Here is a 23,141-nt window from a genome sequence, read left to right on the forward strand (position 1 = left end):
CCCGAGAAGGCAGGGGTTAGGGGAGGAGAGCGTTTCTCCCCAGGAGGAACCGGAGTAGGAGGAAGGCGCACACCTTGGGTACAAGGGGTGAGGCTGCGCAGGGCGTGCGGAAGCCAGGAGAGCTACGAGGCCCCAGCCATCGCGCCGGAAGAGACATCTAGGCCCGGGGACAGGTGTGTGCCGGGGGAGTCAGGTGCACTACGCGGCCCTCCCCCGACAGGTGCACCCTCCTCCGCCTACGAGTGACCTAATTACAAGGTGCCGGCCGCGCCCGGAGGCGAAGGTGGCCACTCCAACCAGGTTACCACTCGGCGCCCGTTCTTGCCCCCAAGATGCAGGAATCCCACGCAATTCCAGTGTTGTATCACGGAGGAGCCATGGGGTCGCATTTCTAATTTCCGTGATTTGATTTCAGTCGCCAGGTGAAGACCCGAAGCGTATCGCCTTCGAGAAAAAGTCTTAAGCAGCAAGGAGCCACCCTCCCTCCCCGACTGCGCCTGCGCCACGTCCGCGCCTCAGCCGCGCAGGACGTACTGCTCTGGGATTAGCCTACTTCCCAGCTGCAAGTCTGGCCCCTGCTTGGTCTCGGTCTTCCCTTCCCCCTCGGCCTCTCCCTTCTGGAGGACAACGCCCTAAAGGCTAAGGTGTCTGTTACCAGCTGGCTACGTTGCGCCTGCGCCTCGGTCCCTAGCACTCCAGTCTGGCGGCTGATCCGGGCTGGCGCTGCAGTTGCGCAGCTCTGGTCCCGGCCCTTCTACCCCGCCGCCTCCTGACGCCGGGCGTGACGTCACCACGCCGGCGGCCGCCATTACAGAGAGCAGAGCTCCGGGGCTAGAGTGAGCGGAGGACGGCCGCGGCCGGTGGCCGAGCACGGAGGGGCGAGCCAGCGGGCCAGCGCTAGCGCCGAGCAACCGCCAGTACCCGCACAAGTACCCCGGGAACCGGCGGCGGCGTGTGCGTGTGGCCCGTGTGCGGGCGGCGGCGCGGGAGGAGCGCGGAGCGGCAGCCGGTTCGGGCGGGTGGCATCATGGACGAGAAGGTGTTCACCAAGGAGCTGGACCAGTGGGTCGAGCAGCTGAACGAGTGCAAGCAGCTCTCCGAGTCCCAGGTCAAGAGCCTCTGCGAGAAGGTGAGCTGCACCTCGGATGCGGGAGCCGCGGCGGGCCGAGCCCGCAAAGAAGGAGGCGGCCATGGGGAGGGTGCAACATGGCGGAGGCCCCGGCCCCCCGAGCCTCCCAGACCGGAGCCCGCCGCGGCCCGGCGGCGGCTCCCGGGCGACCCGGCGCCCTCTGCCTCCCGCGCAGGGATTGGTTGTCGTTGCCACCGCCGCCTAAAATGGCGCCGTTCGCCCAACTCCGGGGCTTCAGAGCTTCCCGGCCTTGGCGCGGGGCGAGGTGGCTGTGGGGAGCGGAGACCCTGTGGGTCAGGGTTGGGGACGGTTTTGAGATGTAGGTAAGAGAACTTGAGTTCTATGGCCTGGGAGTGGGGCCTGGGACTCAGATGAGTAAGAGGCATTTTACTTGTACTCAGACGTGATTCTTAGGTCCAAAGCTGTCCAGAAGCTCCCCGAACGGCAACCTTGTAGATCAGATCCTAGGACCTCTCTAAAGGTCACACAGCTTTAGCACTATCTTGGGTGGTTTGTGTTAAACTCACCGAGATATCTTTTCCAGAGACTTATTTGAAGCGTGTCTTTAAAGAATGTTAAAATGAATTTCTAACCTAGTTTCTACGAATGTCATGGTGGTAGTCATAGGGAGGAGTATAACTTATTTTTCATAGTTGGAAGAATGGAGAATTTGGTGAGTCATACTACATAAGGAACTTTGGGATTGGAAATCAAGTGTCAGTTTATGATTTATATGCCGACTCAAATTGGGTAGTGTGAAACGCTTCTCTAAGTCTAACGTACTTGGCATTTTGCCATTTTCTTTTTAAAACGAGCAACATAAACTGTAAGAGCAAATTTTGTATCCTGGCTCTTTCTTGGAAAAGTTGTTTGTATATTTGTGACTTTAAATAGTGGTAGTAATGATAAGAATAGCTGTCGATTGAGCTTTTACAGTATCCCAGATATTGTGCTTAGTGTTTAAATAATTTATCTCACAGGTGTTGAAAATGGAATGTTGTAATCTATTTTAGTAAGTCCGTTTTAAATTACCTAATTCTGATTTGTTTTTTCCAAGGGGTTGGGGAAACAGATAGCCTGTTGGGTTTGTCTTATAATTCAGTTTCCTAAGTAGAGAAAATGATGAGCTCCACCATGAATGTTTCAATTTACCTTTTCAAAATTAACTTTGCAGCATTTCTTTTTAGTTCCACAGAGTTGTGGAATATCATATTAGCATTTTGTATTAGTGAAGAGTTATTAGAAAGCAATTATGCTGACTTGTTTGTGGCTTGATGTGAAAATTAGGTTCATGAGTTTGATGTATATGCTCCTAAAACCGGCTTTTTCAGAAACTATTCTGTGAATAATTGCAATTTAAGTGAGTCTAACTCAGATTCATTTATCCCATGCTTCGACAAAACTCTCCTATTAGTTGATGAGGTGGCACATCATCTTTTGGAGCTGAATTTTAATGGTAGCAATGTAGTCTTTTGTTGCTTCTTGATCCTTAATTTGCTTCCATCAAATGAGAATAATATTTGTTTTAAAGGTTTAGAAATAGGCTTTTAAAAATTATTTAATGTATAGTGTTAGGTCTTAGTTTCTAGGTACTATAAGTGATGATTTTAATGACTTCTAAGGTTGAGTTTTTACTCTGTATAAGACTTTGAGTCAGTAGTTGGCTAGATAACTGGTCATTTGTGTAGAAAACATCGCAAGAGAGCAGTGATGTAATTGGAAGACCACTGGACTGTGAGTTAGAACTGGCACTAGTCCTCTTTCTGCCACTAACTAATTGTGATTGACCTTGAGGCAACCACTTCACTTGGTCCACATTTTCCTGTCTATAAACTAGAATTAAAATAGATGTTCCAAGGTTCCTTCTAATCTTAGATTATACAGTTCCATTTTAAATTAGTACTCTGTGTTTAAATATTGAACGCTTACTGGATATCCAAGATTGCTTACTTTTATGAGATGAATGAAAAACAATGAAAAAGAATCATGCTTATTCTCAAGGAGCCTGAATCTACTTGGAAGTCAGTAGTAGATGGAACACAGAAGTAGAGGGTTTGTGTTGGAGACAACAGAAGATAATACTGGAGTTACAGTGGGGTGGCTGAAGCTCGATCCATCTGGTAAATGGTCGTTGTTTGCCACGTGTTTGTAAAACTAAGATGTAGTGAAGTTAATCAATTTATGCTGAAATCTCCATTGCTCATCTACTGTGTCAAGATTTTAATTCTTAGAGCCAAAAAAAAGGAGAAAATATTTGAAGCTAGATTTCCAAAACATGAATCCTTTTGGGGGACTATCACACAGCCTTCAAACTGTTTTTAACTTGTAAGTATTCCAACTTTTGGAGCATTATTAACCTTCCAAACTAAGTTAATTTGAAGGCAGCTTTTTAGGTATATGGGATAAGTTAGGATGCATGACTTGAAACATGTTTTGTACAAATCTTTTTAGTGAAGCAAAAGTTCTCAGTATAATAGTTTTTTTTTTCTTTCTTTTGTTCCTTTTAAAGAAACGATACTTGGTGGAGATAGCTATTTGATAATAGTTGATTATTTCTTTGATTATAAGAAGGAAAGTGTGTTTATAGACAAGGGTGAATATGGTTTTTATGTTATTAATTAGTTAAGCTTTTTTCCCCCAAGATGTGATTAAAGTCTATATCAAAGACAGGGTTGTTGTGTGTGCAATATATCTTGTCATTTTGGGGATCATAATTTGTTGGTTGTTTAAAAATTTGTTGTTAGTGAAGCAGTTTTGCCTATAGTCACAGGTCTGTAGTCATTTACTACACCTGTATAACTGGACTGGTATGTTTCCATCTACCTATTGGAAGAAGTAAATAGTATCAGCTTGCTTTTGCTTTAACTATAGTCTTTTGTTATGTTCAGCAGTGGCTTCATTATGTATGAGTTTTGGGTTTGTGCTTTCATGTCTTACCAAACTTGTGGAGAATGTTGTTTGATAGCCAGATTTTTTTTTTCCAAAGGAGTTCTTTACCTAGGTATGCTGTTTTCCATTGCTCTACAAGCACTATAAATAAAATGCAGCATGAGTCTTCCTGCTAGTTGGATGACCTGCAAGTACTTGACCAAGTACTTGACCAAGGTTAAATTCCTATATGAAATGGGTGATGTATTTTTGTGAGTCTGTATGTGTGTTTAATTTAAAAGGTGGTTTGACTTATTTCCATAAAGGTAATTTGAATATTGAGAACAAGCAGTTGTGGGGGGAGCATGATACAGAATATTGTTTTCATTGTACTTTCACATACACAGTTCTCTTAACAGGTTTATGAGACAGTTATCCTCAGTTAGAGATGGAAACCACAGCTCAGAAAGATAAAGTGACTTGACTACAGGGGCTAAATTGAGATTGCCAATGTGTTAGTCTTGCTTCACAGTGCCCTTCTCTTTTCTGAGGTAGTGTTAATAATGAAGACTCAGATGAATTGGGGCCAGACTGAATTGTAGAATCAACAGCTCTGTAAAAGAACGCATAATTTTTGTTCTTTAGAGCTTCCTATTCATGTCACATACTGTTGTCCCACTCTCTCCTGGAGGAGGAAACAGTAATTATTTTTCAATTTTGGACGTGGCTAACTGCATTTGCCTCTCAAATAAGATTAGTGAGATGAAAACCCCAGTTAATTTTCTGTGTATTCTCAGATAGTGTAAATCATGATCCAGAGACCAAGCTCTAAAATACTCTAATAAAGTGTAACTGACATTTATATTGTTCATTAAGCTTGTTTAAATGCCTTTCTTTTTATCCTCATAGCTTCCACAGTCAAGGCTGTTTGCCTGTGTGTATTCTGTGATCTCTCAGGCATGACGCGGTAGTGCAGTTGGTTTTGAGTTGACTTAATGAGGAAACACCAAAAAGGTGAACAGTTCTTCTCTTCAGACACACAAGTTCCCCCCACCCCCTGCCCCACTCTGCCTTTGTTTTCTCTATCAGAGCCAAGAGTTCTGTGTTTGCAAATATGGGCAATAGGACTAAGGTGAAACTCATGCTATAGAAAGAATGATGGGCACTGGCCCAGCATTTGAGTTAACAGTAGTCTGGTGTTCATTTTTCCCCCTATCTCATTGTAAGTCAGGTTTGTCAGTTACCTGTGGCGTATTACTTGTTTAGTTTGGAGGAGATATAAGCTAGGAAAACCAGGAGACATTGGGTTTGGGTTGACGCATGATAGAGAGGGTTGGTGTTTTTTGTTTGTTTGTTTTTGTAAATTTATTTATTTATTCTTGGCTGCGTTGGGTCTTTGCTGCTACACGTGGGCTTTCTCTAGTTGCGGCGAGTGGTGGCTACTCTTTGTTGTGGTGTGCAGGCTTCTCATTGCAGTGGCTTCTCTTGTTGCAGAGCGCAGGCTCTAGGCGTGCGGGCTTCCGTAGTTGTGGCTCGCGGGCTCTAGAGCGCAGGCTCAGTAGTTGTGGCGCTCTCACGGGCTTAGTTACTCCGCGGCATGTGGGATCTTCCCAGACCTAGGGCTCGAACCCGTGTCCCCTGCAATGGCAGGTGAATTCTTAACCACTGCGCCACCAGGGAAGTCCCAGAGAGGGGTCTTTTTTGAGGGCGCTGAGGAGAGGTAGGAAAAGTTACGTGTGGCATAGAATTACCCCCTACCCCTTACCGTTTTCTTTATACTTTGACCTGTTTCTCTTATTTTCACCTTTTTCCTTACCCATTTCACATTACCGTCCTTTTCTGAAAAAACCCTCAACCTGCCCTCTCCTACACAAGTGAGATCTGAAATGGACTAGAACTGGGAAGGGGAAAGATTTTGTTTGTTGTTTAAAATAGGTTTTCTTTCAGCTTCTGGAGCAGAAGTTGTAGAAGAGGCTGACAGAGGTCTGATTGCCAGTAAATGGCTGGGGGCGGGGGTGGGGTCTGAAAAAACTGTGACGAGCAATCTGGGATTAACAGCTTAATTTCTTCACAATACGAGGTTGCTGTTGCCACGGATATATTGGTATTGTGGTTTGGAATGGATAAACAAAGCAGTGACAGAGATGTATGTGTCTGCATCTGGGTATTTTCTAAACTGTATGTGATCAGCTGGCTAGTCACTCTGGCACACCCTGTCCCCACCTCTGCCTTAGTCATTTAATTACTACCACCAATGGGAATTTTTACCTTTCTGTTGTTGAGGGGCCTGAAAGAAGGCCGAGCGAACCTTTGTTCTAGAGTGCACCTGGAAGACAAACATTAGATTACCTAGATAGTCACGCAAAGTGTAGTTCACACAGGTTATGGAGTCTCCGTATTATTATTAACTGTGACAGTGTGCATTTGTTTTTGGAATACATTCAACCAAAAATTTTTTATATTTATTTATTTATTTTCATTTTTCTTTTTATTTATTTATTATTATTATTTTTTTGCGGTATGCGGGCCTCTCACTGTTGTGGCCTCTCCCGTTGCGGAGCGCAGGCTCAGCGGCCATGGCTCACGGGCCCAGCCGCTCCGTGGCATGTGGGATCTTCCCGGACCCGGGCACGAACCCGTGTCCCCTGCATCGGCAGGTGGACTCTCAACCACTGCGCCACCAGGAAAGCCCTAAATTTATTTTTTATTTATTTCTCTTTGGCTGTGTTGGGTCTTTGTTGCTGCGCACGGGCTTTCTCTAGTTGCAGCGAGCGGGGGCTACTCTTCATTGCGGTGTGCAGGCTTCTCGTTGCGGGTCACAGACTTCTCATTGCGGTGGCTTCTCTTGTCGTGGAGAATGGGCTCTAGGCACATGGGCTTCAGTAGTTGTGGCTCGCGGGCTCTAGAGCACAGGCTCTGTAGTTGTGGCGCATGGGCTCAGTTGCTCCGCGGCATGTGGGATCTTCCCAGATCAGGGCTCTACCCCGTGTCCCCTGGCTTGGCAGGCAGGTTCTTAATCACTGCGCCACCAGGGAAGTCCATTCAAGCAAAATTTATTATGCTTCCTTTATATGTACTATTTTCACTATTTGTTTAGCTTTGTCTAAATAGTATCATTGTAGGGATCTGTTAGTTGTTTTGCTCTAATAGCAGGGTTTTGGATTAGTCAGGAGGTTGAACGTGTAGTAAACTCCAGATAGGAAAGATTTTAGAATTTTTGTGCTAGTGGTGATCAAGTTAATTGTCTTTCTCTGGTGCCCATCATCTGTAAACTAGCAGTAATGCCTGCTATCTCTGTTGGGTGGCTTTGATTTTCAATAAAAAGGCTTAAGAAGTGAAGTGCTTTAGGATGTGTAGAATTTTAGTGATGAAAAAAACCTCAAAGATCCTCTAGGCCAAGTCACCTTTCACAGATGAGGGAGGAGACTGAGACCCAGAGTGGTTGAATCTCATTCAAGATGGATTGTTATGGTGAAAAATTTTAAACAACTGTGTATATAGCAACATTTCTCAGTTCAGTAGATTAACATTTTTTTCCCTATGCAGGAATGATTGGGACTGTTTAATTCATGCACATGGGTATGTTCGTTGGTAAAGATGGAGGCCAGTCTGTTGCACGTGAGACACACAGCTTTAAAGAAAGCAGTCATTCATTTTGGTCAGAGGTGAAGATTGTTGTTTTACAGAAACAGATGGGAAAACATCACCTTACGTATTTTCTCTTAATACAAATTTAGAATTATCCCTCATCCCTGACCTTTTCTTTCCATTAGGCCCTAAACCAAATAGCAGATACTTGTTTGCAGAACATTATGTGGAGAGTTATGATACTTTGAAAGTATTATAATCATACAGATTTTAATCAAGACAAATATTTCATAAAATATTAGAGGCATCTGATCAGTATAATTAATGAAAGACAAGTGGTATGAAGAAAGATTTGATAGTTGAAGATAATTAACTCAAGATTCTTTTGCTTCCAGGGCTAGTACTATGTCCTACCCAATGTATCACACCAAAATAAAAATCTAGCCGCATACACTAATTTATCATGAACTTAAATTTTTTTTGCACAGTTATGAAAATCAAAGAAACCTACCATTGATTCATAAAAGCAGTATGAAGCAAAATGAAATTCTCTTAGGATATTGAAATGCTTGATTCTTGCTTGCACATTTAATTATTTTGCTTTTTATTTTATTTTAAAAAATATTTTTCCATGCCTGATAAGGATGTGTGTCATGGTTGCTTGACCCTACAGGTATTTTATATTTTTTGGCTGTGCCATGCGGCATGTGGGATCCTAGTTCCCTGACCAGGGATCGAACCTATGCCCTCTGCAGTGGAAGCATGGAGTCTTAACTCCTGGACTGCCAGGGCAGCCCCAGTTATTTTGCTTTTTAAAAAAGTTTTCAAATGTCTTCAGTTTTTACTTGAACTGAGAAGTAAAATTCAAAGATTAATTATTGCTTTTGTTTTTTGTTTCGCTTCTCTTATGTCTTTATGGCTCTATTGGTAGAAGATGTATTCAACTGGGATTAGAGTATGAAATGTTAAATTTACTTAACTAGAGTTCTAATGAACATTATAATTAATAATCGGATTTTTAATGGAAAAATATCTAAGAACCTTTGGCTCTCTATGAATACTCAAAGAATATGTATGGACACGCTGTACAAGAGGAGAAATAACTGATACTATATAAACATGGAATAAAAAGTTCAAACCCTGAAATTAAAAGTGCCAGTTAAATTAGAAGATAACACTTTATATCTGAAATAGCTGAGAATGGGTACAGTCTCATATTTATTACTGCACAAGTTAGGCATAGGTCCAGTGGTACATAGGGAACAAAGATTGTTAATATTGTTTTTTTTTGTTTTTTTTTTTTTTTTTTTTTGCTGTACGCGGGCCTCTCACTGTTGTGGCCTCTCCCGTTGCGGAAGCACAGGCTCCGGACGCACAGGCTCAGCGGCCATGGCTCACGGGCCCAGCCGCTCCGCGGCATATGGGATCCTCCCAGACCGGGGCACGAACCCGTATCCCCTGCATCGGCAGGCGGACTCTCAACCACTGCGCCACCAGGGAGGCCCTGTTAATATTGTTTTGCTCTGTAATCCCACAATTGAAATTTTCCTGAAAGAAAATAATTCAAAGAAACAGTAATACGTGTGTAGATCTGTTCAGGAGCATATTATGTAGTAGTTTACAATGATCACTATAACGCTATAGGAAATTGGGTCAGTGAATATGAAAATTTAGGACACAAAATGAGACGTTACCCAGTTGTAAACTGGAAGGGAATACAAAGAAATGAGAATAGTTTTTGCTGGTGTGGCAGAATTGAGAAAGCATTATTCTTACAGTCTCACCGCTGAAATAAACAATCTGTTAAGATTTTATTGTTTTCCAGTCATTTTACGCAAAGAATTTTTACCTTGTAATCATTTTGTATTTTAAAATGTTTCCTTGATTTAATAAAAATGCATAAATACATTGTGTTTTTCTTTTAATAATTAAAAATGCATAAATGCATTGCGTGGCTTTTTCTACCGTGTAAATTATGTAGGAATGATATCAATGTTGTATATCCTTAAGGAAATTAATAGATATATAAGTGGTTGGTAAATCTGTTGTTGGTTCATGTTTTTTTATTTTACTTGCCTTCCTTGAAAAATCTTGGATGATCTGTTGGTCTTCTGGTCTGTTTTAAATCTGATTTGTTTGTAATTTCATGTTATTATGGTGGTTAGGTATGGTCCATATCTAAGACTTACTTAAGTCTATAGGTCATCGGCTTTATTACCTGATGTTTTTTATAGGAGGTTGAAAATAGAGTGAGATTTCTGAATCCGAACTCAGAATGCTGAGAGGATGTTTATAATAAATTAATGCTCCTGAAGGTTGCTGGTCTTTGGGTGAATCTAAATTTTTAAATTTCAGGAAGGTGTAAAAAATTTTAACTTTCCACAGTTACTTGTGATAAGCTCTTATTAATGGAATAGCTTGTTCCAGTTTTAACCTTGTTCTAGGAAGGTTCTTCCCTTGAATTCATTCATTTCAGTCTGACTGAATTTCATTCATTGAAATTCACTGAATTTTCATTCATTCAGACTGAATTTCAGTAGGGTTCCAATAAATAAATCAGTATGATGCTAGTTACACTGTTTCTTAAAGCTTGATCTTAATTCTTTTTTCAAATATGAATTATATTAGCGGAGACATTTGAAGTCCTTGAAAAATGTTTTAGGGGAAACAAAAGTTTGAGGTGTGTGTGTTACTTTTGATTCTCTGCATGGTTCAGGTGACATGAGGCTTTAAATTATGGGAGTCAGAATACCAGAGAGTGAAAAGGTAGTTATTAAAAATTTTTTAGTCTCTAATGTTATCTAAGTTACCTTGAGAGTCTGGTTGTACCATTTACTTTGAGTATTAAACCAGAGAGTTGAAGTTGTATAGCTATCTTTGAAACTGATGGTTGGTGAAGGCCTGGAGGCACTAAAGGTAACTCATTAGAGGTCCCATTGGGTGACCCATAGAGGGGGGTTCTGTTAGGTGCTTCTGGGATTTATAAGGCCTGATTCCTGTGATAGAAAAAGAGATGTCTAAGAGAAGCTATGCTATGATTAGTTTTCCTGACTAGAATAATCTTTAATAAGGACGTCTACAGACTTTTTTGTTGTGGTGTTCTGGAACTAGTGTATTTTGTGTAGTGATCATCTGAGAGCTGATAAGTTGAGACAAAAACCCAAAAAGTACGTTTTTTAAAAGAAATTTTTTAATAAACTTATTTTATTTTTACTTTCGGCTGTGTTGGGTCTTCATTGCTGTGTGTGGGCTCTCTCTAGTTGTGGTGAGCGGGGGCTACTCTTGGTTGCGGTGTGTGGGCTTCTCATTGCGGTGGCTTCTCTTGTGGAGCACGGGCTCTAGGCACGTGGGCTTCAGTAGTTGTGGCTCGCGGGTTCTAGAGCGCAGGCTCAGCCGTTGTGGTGCACAGGCTTAGTTGCTCCACGGCATGTGGGATCTTCCTGGACCAGAGCTCGAACCCGTGTCCCTTGTATTGGCAGGTGGATTCTTAACCACTGAGCCACCAGGAGAGTCCTGCAAATTTCTTTTAAGTAGGACCTATCTTTCATTCATAGCTGTTTTCATTAGTATGTACTAGGTGCTGAAAACATCAGGCCTGGTATTAATTCCAAACAGGTTTAGTAATGGACTATGCCTAGTGAACTTCCGCTTTTTAGTAATAATAAATTGAGAAGTTGGAATTACTGTAGAGAGATGGATTATATGTATTTCTTAAGAAATGTCTCTTTTTGAAACACAGTGGAAATTTTTTCTAAATTTAAAAATGTTAGATGAAATTAATAACTAACATTGTGATGTCAGTGGTTGGTAAATGTCCTGAAATAGGCTTCCCAAAATGTTTGGAGACTTGAAAATAGTGGTTCTTAAACTTGGCAGCACCTAAGAAAGCACTAGTGTAGGGTGGGGAGGGGAGACTTAAAAAAATTATTGATGCTTGGATCCCACAGACAAAGATTCTGACTTAATTGGGAGAGGAGTAGTTTGGGCATCTGGATATTTTTAAAGAGCTTCCCAAGTGATTTTTAACGTGCCGCGAAGGTTGCATACCACTACCTTAAAACCAGTCCTTGATATCCTTGGTTGTCACTCAAAATGTAATGAGCAATGGCTCATTAGCAACAATTCTCTTATGATATTTTCACCCGCATATTGCAGTGTGTAACCTTCCCTTGACCAAGCCTCCCACTGTACATTCTGGGACACCATTCCATACTGCTGATCCCACATAGAAGATTCCCAATAAATGTTGATTGGATATATGAAGTAAAACACTTTAAACGCATTCTCAGAACAAACTACTTTTACCTTCTTGGCTTTACTGACTTTCCCTGAGGAAGTCTTGTACCTTCTCTAGTAGCCCTGCCAGGTGGATGGGTTCTGCATCCTTCTATTTGAGGATAAAATTCCCTGTGTTTTTCAGGCTTCTGTCCTCTACCTAGAAACCTGGACATTTTTCCTTACGGTTATTACCTGTTATTTCTTCTTTCTCCAGAGAACTTGGTACCACTTTCCAGGTCTGTACTTATGCTGTTGTCCTGGCAGACATCCATGGCTCTCCCTAAAGATGACTTGTCTCAGTTTAAGTTCTTGATTCCCTCAAAATATATATTAAGCGCGTGGGGCACTGTTCTAGCGAGGTGCTGTGTAGACAATGGTGGATAAAATGAATCTGGTGATAATTTTTTAAACTGTCACTTTGATTGTTGCATGGAAATTAAATTGGAGGCAGGAAGACTAGAAACAGGGAGTTTATTGTGGAGGCTAGCACAGTAATCCAGGTTAGTTGATGGTGTCTTGGACCAGGATATTGGCAAAAAAGATAGAAGCATATGGGTTGAGATGTTTTGGAAGGAGACTAGGCAAGACTTGTCGGTGGGTTGGTCCCTGAATACTGGTGGGTGGCCTTTAAGCTCTACTCCACCTCACATACCCATATCCACAGCCCTACCTCTGAAATCCTTAATCCACTTATCAAATTTTCTGCCAGTGGATCTTTGTTTTAATACTACTTTGATTAGACTTGTTTTCAGTCCATATCCATGCTCCATTCTCCTCCATTTCCTAGCTGGGTGACCAACTGTCATCATGGTTTGCCTGGGTACAGCTGAGGCATTTCCTGGGATTCAGGACTATCAGTGCTAAAAACCGGGGTAGTTTGTTAACCTGCCCCCACTCCAGTGTGCTCTCTTCTCTACTCTTGCATGCTATGCTTTAGCCATGTTAACCTTTTCTGCTTAACTCCTTAGACTTTATACACATGATTGCATCTGCCGGTGTTTGATGTCCTCCAGTTTCCTATTCCCATCCCATTTCTGTAGCTCCCGCCCATTATTTGCACCTCAGGCAGTTTTCATAGCTCTCAGTTTTTGTGAGCCCGGAACACTGCTGCTTACTCTAGCATGTCTTAGCACTTGGCCCTTTCTTTTGTAATGATCTTTTATTGTCTGCCTCTCCTGCTCCACTGTGTGCGTTTATGGGCTGTCTTCTTTGTTATGATATCTTAAAAAGTGGCCTCCACCAGTTACTCTCTCCCTTTCTTCCATGGCACTTAATACCGTCTGTACTTTGTTACTTGATTACTTGTTTGTGGTCGTTCCCCTATACCCGCTCCCCAGCCCTGGTGTGGGAATGATCTATCTTTATCTTGTTCACTATACCTCCGGGGGCTAGCACAGGGCCTGGCACAAAGTATCGCTCATGGTTGAGCAAATGAATGATTATCTCCCAGTTCTCTTCACAGTTTTTGGCATACAATAAATGATCAATAAATGTGTGTTGAAATGAATAAAAGAGTTTCTACTGAGTGGAATATTATGTTGCTCTTAAAAGTGATGTTTGAATTTGTGGTTACATGGGGGAATGCATAGGATGCCAAACTGTTTTCTGAAAGCAGCATAAAAACCATGTATATTGAATAGTCACAGTTGTAAAATAAGAAGTTTATGTTTTGATATAAAGAGGGTAAAAACCCCAAAATACAGACAAAATTTTAATGTCTTCCAAAAATCTTTTTTTTTTTAAGTAGGACTAAGAAACCTCTCCTCGTAGCCTGGAATCCTAGAGTGCATTGTAGTTAGAACTCTAAAGCTAAGGAACTAGGTACCTGAGTGTCTTGCTCCATTTTCATTGATCGTATATGGCTGCTAATAATGATCTCTTTAGCACTTAGATGGCAACTGATAGATCTAAAACTCATGATACTGATAAGAGGAATGGGACTATGTATCTTGATACATGTTTTTTTTTCTAGGTATCAGAGGTGAGATAGCTGGTGGATAGGTTCCAGGCATGTCTTGCCCTCTTATTTTGTTTTTTTGTTTTTGTTTTTGTTTTTTTTTTGCGGTATGCGGGCCTCTTACTGTTGTGGTCTCTCCCGTTGCGGAGCACAGGCTCTGGACACGCAGGCTCAGCGGCCATGGCTCACGGGCCCAGCCGCTCCGCAGCATGTGGGATCTTCCCGGACCGGGGCACGAACCCGTGTCCCCTGCATCGGCAGGCGGACTCTCAACCACTGCGCCACCAGGGAAGCCCTTGCCCTCTTATTTTAATGGGATCGTAATTGTCTACAGTTTCATCTTATGCTGAGTCTGCCCTTTAAAGCTGTATTAAGGGTAACTTAAACATATCTTATGTGTAATTAAACATATCTTTGTTAATGTTGTTTAATGTGAAATGTCTTGGTTTATTTTTCTCTATCTGTAGGCTAAAGAAATCCTGACAAAAGAATCCAATGTGCAAGAAGTTCGATGTCCAGTCACTGTCTGTGGAGATGTGCATGGGCAATTTCATGATCTCATGGAACTGTTTAGAATTGGTGGCAAATCACCAGATACAAATTACTTGTTTATGGGAGATTATGTTGACAGAGGATATTATTCAGTTGAAACAGTTACTCTGCTTGTAGCTCTTAAGGTAATTTCAGTTTTATGTTTGAGCATTTTGAACTGGGTATGGCAGTCCTCTTGAATGTCCTTTTTTACCCAGTGATTTGTGGGGTTTTTTTGCATCTGCATGTTAGCTTTTAGAATAAATCCCCACATTTAGGAATTTAGATATTCAGGTTTGGGACTTAATAAATCATAGGTCTGTCTTCATTCTGAATGAGGGAATGGTACAGAATAAAAACAAGAAGGTTATTTTCTAAGGAAGAAAATGCCTCGTGATTTAAAAATGCTAGAAGGCTGATTAAATAGAAATTTTAGTTCAGTAATTTGGGATATGAGAGGTAATATAATTACCTTTCTATATATTTTTGAGGTATTTTAAAGGAGCAAAATATTTCAAATATTGGCATGTTTATATCCTTTGACACAATAATCATAATTAAAATTGTACAGAGGAAGAAGTTTAAGAGGAAAAGAGCTTTACTTACATGAAAACATAAATTGTAGCATCTTAAATATCAGAGAAAGAATTGATATAAATATCTAATGGTAAGTGAATATCTAAATTATGGCTTATCTCAATGGAATAGTTTGCAGCCATTAAACATCACATAATCTTGAACAATAGAAATGATAATTAAAGAAAGCATGTTGTTTTATACCAGTTGTAGCTTTGGGAAATATACAAAGATCTGAAGGTGAAACACAAAATGGTAAAAAGCTTTTTTGAGATGACCTTTCTCCCTTAAAAGAAATTATTTGACTTTACTTTTGGGGAGATGATTTTATTTTAAAGAATATGTAGAACGGTAAGATGGCTGCCAGCATCTTCTAGTACTGGAGAAGCAATGAGATGTGGTTTTGGCAAGAGCTGAAGTTTAGGCAATTAACAAAGTGTAAATGTTCATGAAGCTACAGGTCTGAATAATGTAAAGTGCTACAAAACATTTTTGGAGGTCATTATGTTCTGCATCTGTAAATTGAAGGAGTTGAATTAAATGATGGAAAATTTCTGCAGTGACTCTAGATGCTATGAAAGCAGCCTTGCAAGCTAACCTGCACTTAAAGCCCAGGATGAATCCCAGTGCTCAGAGGAGGAATAAATATGCTACCTTTAAGAGTTCATGTTTGTGTTATGCGCTGAATTGTGCCACCACCACCCCTTCCCCAAATTCATATGTTGCAGTCCTAACTCCCAGTACCTCAGAATGTGACTGTATTGGAGGTAGGGCCTTTAAAGAGGTAATTAAGGTAAAATGAGGTCATACAGGTGACCCCTAATCCAGTATGATTGGTGTCCTTATAAGAAGAGATTAGGACACATACAGAGGGAAGATGAGAAGACACATGAAGAAGATGGCCGTTATCTAGCCAAAGAAGAGAGGCCTTCAGAAGGAACCAACCCTGCTGACACCTTGATCTTGATCTTGGACTTCTAGCCTCTAGAACTGTGAGGAAATAAATTTCTGTTGTTTAAGCCTTCCAGTCTGTGGCACCTCGTATGGTAGCCCTAGCAGACTTAATACAGGGGAAAGGAAACTTAAGCAAATAGTGCTGGAACAGTTGGGCACCTATATGCAAAAAATGAACTTAGCTACCTCATACCTTACAAATGGATCAACGTCAATCATAGATATAAATATGAGTGCTAAAACTGTGAAACTTCTAAAATAAAACGTAGAAAATCTTTGTAACCTTGGGTTTGGCAAAGGTGTCTTAGATATGATACCAGAAACACAAGCCATTAAAAAACTGATAAATTAGACTTCATAAAAATTGATTTTTTGTTCTTCAAAAAACACCACTAAGAAAAAAGTACTTGTATTCATATATATTTTTAAAACCTATAAGTAGACATAATTTTTAAGTGGACAAAATATTTGAATAGATGTTTCATCCAAGAAATATGAATGGTCATTAAGCACATGAAAAGATGCTCAAACCTTAGTCATCAGGGAAATGCAAATTAAAGTCAGAATCAGGCCCATTAGAATGGCTTTCATCAATAAGGCTAGTAATACCATATGTTAGTGAGTTTGTTGGAGAGATTAGAAACTTAGGAATCTCTCCAAGAGAAATGAAAGCATATATGTGTACAGAAACTCCTTACATGTGGTATGATCATAAAAACATTATTCATAATAGCCAAAAACTGCAGACAATCCAAATGTTCAGTCTACTGGTGAAAGAAACCCAAAATATGGTATAGCCATACAATGGAATACTGTGCAGAGCGGTAAGATGAGACAAACCACTGATCCATTCACAGATCAGGCTAAAAAATATTCTGCTAAGTGAAAGAAGCCAGACACACAAAAAAACTACATATTGTATTGATTCCATTTATATGAAATTTCTAGAGAAAGCAAATCTCAAGAGACAAAGTGTGGGTAGTTGCTGAGAGTGGGAGTCGGGAGTGATTGCAGACAGGCACGAGGGATCTTTTTGGGTTAATGGAATGGTTCTAAAACTGGATTGCAATGGTTGTTGTATAATGTAATAAAAAAAACCTCATGGGTGGAGTTTTGCAGCTGATGATTATGCGTGGGATAAAGTTAGTGGTAGTGAGAGTTTGATTTTAGTTGAAATGCGGTTGGCAGATACCCCATGGGATAAATGATCTGTAGGTGTGATTTCACTTTTGTGTGATGTGGGGGTGTGGGACGTTTTTTCCAGCAAAGTTGGAATTCTGTATTTCCCTGTAGAATGTTTGCTGGATTTTTATTTGGTTTTTGAAGGAGCCAGCCGTTCATGTTGTTTTCAACTTTGTTGTTTCAGGTTCGTTACCGTGAACGCATCACCATTCTTCGAGGAAATCATGAGAGCAGACAGATCACACAAGTATATGGTTTCTATGATGAGTGTTTACGGAAGTATGGAAATGCAAATGTTTGGAAATATTTTACAGATCTTTTTGACTATCTTCCTCTCACTGCCTTGGTGGATGGGCAGGTATGTAGGTCTTGAAACTTACATTGCCGATTATTTTCAAGAATCTGCTTTCTTACATTTACGTGCCAGTAACTTATTTTTCCATCCTCACATCCCTTTGGGGTTTTTCTTTGAAGTGCAGTCTTTGTGAGGGGTACTGAACTATATGTTGGGACCACAGGGGGATGGAAGATGTAGCCCGTCCATCCTCTTGGGCTGTTTCTGGACATGTCGGGGGGGTGTAATTAGCTATTTACTGGTCCCAGTAGAGCAGTGCACAGAAGAAACTGCAAGAAAATTCTGTGAGAAGGAAATTAATTGTCTATGATGAGGGTAAGGTCAGAGAAATGTTTTCTTAGAAGAGCTGATTGGGGTTTGGGTGCAGTAGGGATGGTTTATCAGGAAGAAAGGGAGTGTATTCCATAGTTTAGAGTGGGAGGCAAGAAAGAAAGATCTGCAGAAACAAGCCTGGTTCTGGCAGAACACAGAAACACCAACAGGGCCGAGTGATGCGGGCTACAGCCTGCAGCTTAGTCCAGAATGTTTGTAGTTTATTTTAAATGAGGGTAATGTTGTAAACCACTCTTTTCAGATCTTCTGTCTACATGGTGGCCTCTCACCATCCATAGATACACTGGATCACATCAGAGCACTTGATCGCCTACAAGAAGTTCCCCATGAGGTATTGACCTTATTTTTGGTAATCTTTTCTTTTCAAAAAACTTTTTAGAGAAAGGAAATATTTAATTGTAACTTAGTTCATTGTATGTATTTTCTTGTTTAAGTCTCAAAAATGATCATGTGGTATGAGCACTCTTGTTGACCCCATTCTTCAGAAGCTAACGTTAAGAAACCTACCAAGATCACAACAGCTCTGGGACTGGGTTTAGGACGACTTAGTAGGGTGCTGCTTCTGGTGAATTACTCAGATCACATATTAACCAATTTTGCAAAAGGCAATCTAAAATATAACTTGCTTTTTAGGGTCCAATGTGTGACTTGCTATGGTCAGATCCAGATGACCGTGGAGGTTGGGGTATATCTCCTCGAGGAGCTGGTTACACCTTTGGGCAAGATATTTCTGAGACATTTAATCATGCCAATGGCCTCACGTTGGTGTCTAGAGCTCATCAGCTGGTGATGGAGGTATGTTCTGTTCTTTGACTGATTTGCTTTTTAAGTAAACTTAATGAAGGAAAATCTTAGGAAAGTTATATGATATAGTGAGAACATGCCATGTATTCTTCTGATGAATTTGCCATTATAGCCTGAGCCTTTTCAGTAGGTGCACACTAGAATTAAAATCTCAAACTTTTGATCCAAATGAAATTCATAGGTAAAATGTTTTCAGAGTCTTAATGACTGAGTAGTGCTTGGGGTTTAAGGCTGGGAAAGTAAGATGGGGGAGAGTGAAATATAATATTTTATGGTCTCAGTTTTATTTCATGTATTTAACATGTGTATGTATGGAAGAGAGTTTGGGAAGAAATATACCAAAATGTTTAAGTGGTCCTTTGGATGATAGGATTACAGGTGATTTGAAAGAAGAAGCTAAAAGGAAATGGGCTAAATTCTTAGCGTAGAACATTGATTAGCATACTTATAAAATTAGGGTCCTATTTAGATTAATACTAATACAACTGTATTGTGATTATCAATAAAGTCTGACTTTGCTAGAGATAGGGAAAGAAATTTGTGAACAATACTTGAAAAGTAACTCATGCATTCAGATGGGCTTTGAGAGAATGAGGCTGGAGTTCCTAGAGGCACCTCTCCTTTATACCTTGGGCAGTACAGGTAATGCCTGTACTGACTGAGGACAGAATTAATAAGGTTCTGGTCTCCAGGAGTATGTATCTGCCTCTACAAGGAATGGCCATATACTCATTCTTGTATCATGTTTAGGGCTACTGTAATAAGAGAGGCTGAAGAAATGCTGTTATTTACCGAAAGTCGGATATATAAGAAGTAGCTTATCCTTTTCTGATCGGTGATTTTTTTTAGGGATTTTCTTTTTATAGTAGACAACTTTTGTACTTTGGGAAAAAATAAATACATGTTTGGGTTTTTTTGTTTTTGTTTTTAAGTTGGGCAGAAGGAGTTCACTGGTGGTCTAGTGGTTAGGATTCGGTGCTTTCATTGCCATGGCCTGGGTTCATTCCCTGGTCGGGGAACTGAGATCTGAGATCCCACAAGCTGCACGGCACAGCAAAAAGAAAAAAAAAACTGTGGAGTACAGAAAGATATTAAATCATCCAGAAACAAAACAATACTTTTTAAAAAGCATTTTGGGCAGAAGGGGAGATCTTTTTCTTCCCTCTTGAGAGAAGTCACATTTAGTTGTGTAAATAAGGGAGTAAAATAGCGGATTTTTTTGTGTTCTTTTCCTTGTAGGGATATAACTGGTGCCATGACCGAAATGTAGTAACGATTTTCAGTGCTCCAAACTATTGTTATCGTTGCGGTAACCAAGCTGCAATCATGGAACTTGATGATACTCTAAAATACTCTTTGTAAGTATTTACACTTGAGTCGTTGGTTTACCATTACTTGAATATATTAGTTTTAATGGGAAGTTTAACAGTTCAAGAGCTTATGCTAAATCCAGATTCCAGTTGGATTTTTTAAGTTTCCTTTGAAACACATCAACAGAAACCTAGATCCTAATATGAATTATTAGGGATTTAACTATTAAATCCATGTTTTTATTGTAGAGTTAATAAAATATATCCTGAGGATAAGATAATAGATAACAGTACCTTAGGCTCTTTAAACTTTATTTATTTATTTAGTAGAATCCTTCTTTCAAATGGTCTTAGAAGGAACTACAAATATACAGAAGCATATCCTCTCTAGCTGAAGTTGCCTTGGTTCTTTGAGGAGGCGTGCAGCTAGAAGACCCTTATTAAATGCATGATTAGGGTTCTCTTACATTAAGTTATTGGATGGGGGAAAATGTGTAAATATCTGCACGGGGATGAAATGTACAACATGGGGAATATAGTAATATTGTAATAACTGTATGGTGAAAGGTGGTAACTAGACATATCTAGATCATATTGTAATTAATGTATAGAAATTTCAAAACACTGTTGTACATCTGGAACTAAAACAGTGCTATAAGTCAATTATACTTCAGTTTTTTAAAAAACAAACTATTAAAAAAATGTGTAAAGTCAAAGACTAATATTCTTGATTTTAGTTGTCAGTACATTGATGTCTTGGAGTATAAACAACAAATACGTCTTGTTTTTCAGCTTGCAGTTTGACCCAGCACCTCGCAGAGGCGAGCCACATGTTACTCGTCGTACCCCAGACTACTTCCTGTAACGAAATTTTAAACTTGTACAGTATTGCCATGAACCATATATTGACCTAATGGAAATGGGAAGAGCAACAGTAACTCCACAAAGTGTCAGAGAATAGTTAACATTCAAAAAAACTTGTTTTCACACGGACCAAAAAGATGTGCCATATAAAAATACAAAGCCTCTTGTCATCAACAGCCATGACCACTTTAGAATGAACCAGTTCATTGCATGCTGAAGCGACATTGTTGGTCAAGAAACCAGTTTCTGGCATAGCGCTATTTGTAGTTACTTTGCTTTCTCTGAGAGACTGCAGATAATAAGATGTAAACATTAACACCTCGTGAATACAATTTAACTTCCATTTAGCTATAGCTTTACTCAGCATGACTGTAGATAAGAATAGCAGCAAACAATCATTGGAGCTTAATGAACATTTTTAAAATTAAGTACCAAGGCCTCCCCTCTACTTGTGAGTTTTGAAATCGTTTTGTTTATTTTCAGGGATACTGTTTAATTTAATTGTATGATTTGTCTGCACTCAGTTTATTTCCCCTTCTCAAATCTCAGCCTCATGTTGTTCTTTGTTACTGTCAGATCCTGGTGAGTTGTTTTGAACAGAACTGTTTTTTTTCCCTCCCTCCTGTAAGACGATGTTACTGCACAAGAGCACTGCAGTGTTTTTCATAATAAACTTGTGAACTAAGAACTGAGAAAGTCAAATTTTAATTGTATCAATGGGCAAGACTGGTGCTGTTTATTTAAAAGATACATCAATTGATAAATTTTAGAATTTGTAGAATTCTAGGTAAAGAAAAATAAAAATCAAGGCCACTACATAATCTCTCTTGTAACTCCTTGACATTCTTCAAATGAATTTCAGGACTTATTTGTAGTCCAGATAGTACAATATGTCAGATTGCCAGCATGCTCTTTGCGGGTTCTTCTTCCTGCATATTATCTGCAAGAAAGGAAATGAAGTCTGTGCTGCTTCAGTAAGACCTGATTGTAAAACCATATAAATCGAGATTTATGTTTTTCGGGTTTTGTTTTTTAATGAAAACATGTTTTCAGGTAGAGGTTAACAAACTAAATAATGTATCTACTTATCAGTCACTGCAGTTTCTGGTTATAAATATTGCTATGTATGTTACGTGGACACTTTAAGATGATTGACAGAGTGGTAAGTTCTTAACGAATATTTGTACATTACTTGTCACGTGATCTTAAAGTTAAATTTGTCTCAGATAAGATATAGCTGTTAAAGCATTATCCTGTATTATGCTCTTTAAATGATACTAGTTAAACCGAATAGAAAACTGTTGCTGGATCATGGCTTAGTGTTATGTACATTCACCCAAGGACAAAAATGGCATTTGAAATGAAGTGGCGGTGATAAGCACATACTGAGTTTTTCCCCTCCCTTTTATCCTTTGAATAGGATTAGAAAGTTAAAACAGGTTTTCTATGGAAACTAATACTTGATTGTCTTAAGCTACCAGGGTAGACTTCAAGACACTTAATCATTAATTGTGTGGGTATAGTAATAAAAGTTTCTTGGCTTTGTACTGTGTTGAATTTGGAACTGATGAGGAAAATTTTGCATTTCTAAGATGCTTGAAGAAAATACATACACAATATATATATTTTTTAAGTGGTCCACTTTCTATTTTTTTGGTAGCTCGTGGAGTTGATTGTCCAAAAGCCCTTAGTTATTCCTCATTTCTCCCTTTCATTTTACTCATAATTTATGCTTTCATAAGAAATACATCCGTCTCTTTTTTGTTTTGTCAGTTTATGTGTTTTCTTTCTGACTGAACAAATAGTTTATTATGTGCAGTACATAATCCAGTTTCCAACTGATCTATTAATAGATACCAAGCAGTGATTTTTCAGGTCCTGTGATCAAAATTGACTCCAAAAGAACGAGTATCTTGTAATTGATGTGTTATTGTCATCCAGGTACAACCTCTCTAAAGTAGACCTTATGGTTAACAGAAAAGGGCTTGTGGGGACTTCCCTGGTGGTCCAGTGGTTAAGACTCCAAACTTCCACTGCAGGGGGTAGGGGTTCAGTCCCTGGTTGGGGAAGTAAGATAATGTATGCCGTGTGGCACGGCCAAAAAAAAAGGGGGGTGGAGTGGGGCTTGTGGCCAGACTGGCTTGGGTTTAGAATGATTACCAGGGTTTAAACGAATTGGCTAATTGTAGAGAATGATTGGACTTTGGCTATCTAAGCTAGAAAGTGTTAGTAACCTACCTGATTATGAAATGGGTAAAGAAAATGCATTGGTGTAACATTGTAAATCAACTATACTTCAATAAAAAATAAATTTTTTAAAAAAGAAAGTGCATTGGTAAGTATAGTAATTTCCTTTAATATATAATTGCTGTTGCTGATTTCTCAACTAGTAACAGATTAAAGTAGAATTTT

The 23,141-nt window shown here is 39.8% G+C and overlaps 1 protein-coding gene across 1 annotated transcript; it reads left to right on the forward strand.

Annotated features, from left to right (window-relative positions):
- Nucleotides 1-820: 820 nt before the first annotated feature.
- On the forward strand, nucleotides 821-21,417 carry PPP2CA (protein phosphatase 2 catalytic subunit alpha). The gene is made up of 7 exons (XM_082624013.1): nucleotides 821-1,129; nucleotides 14,288-14,497; nucleotides 17,248-17,421; nucleotides 17,993-18,082; nucleotides 18,385-18,546; nucleotides 19,795-19,913; nucleotides 20,658-21,417. Exons 1-7 carry the CDS (start codon nucleotides 1,028-1,030, stop codon nucleotides 20,728-20,730), a joined length of 930 nt encoding a protein of 309 aa, XP_082480139.1. The 5' UTR covers nucleotides 821-1,027; the 3' UTR covers nucleotides 20,731-21,417.
- The last annotated feature ends 1,724 nt before the right edge of the window (nucleotides 21,418-23,141 follow it).

This window comes from Mesoplodon mirus (genome assembly GCF_964341445.2).
Source record: "Mesoplodon mirus genome assembly, chromosome: 5".
Classification (NCBI taxonomy): domain Eukaryota; kingdom Metazoa; phylum Chordata; class Mammalia; order Artiodactyla; family Ziphiidae; genus Mesoplodon; species Mesoplodon mirus.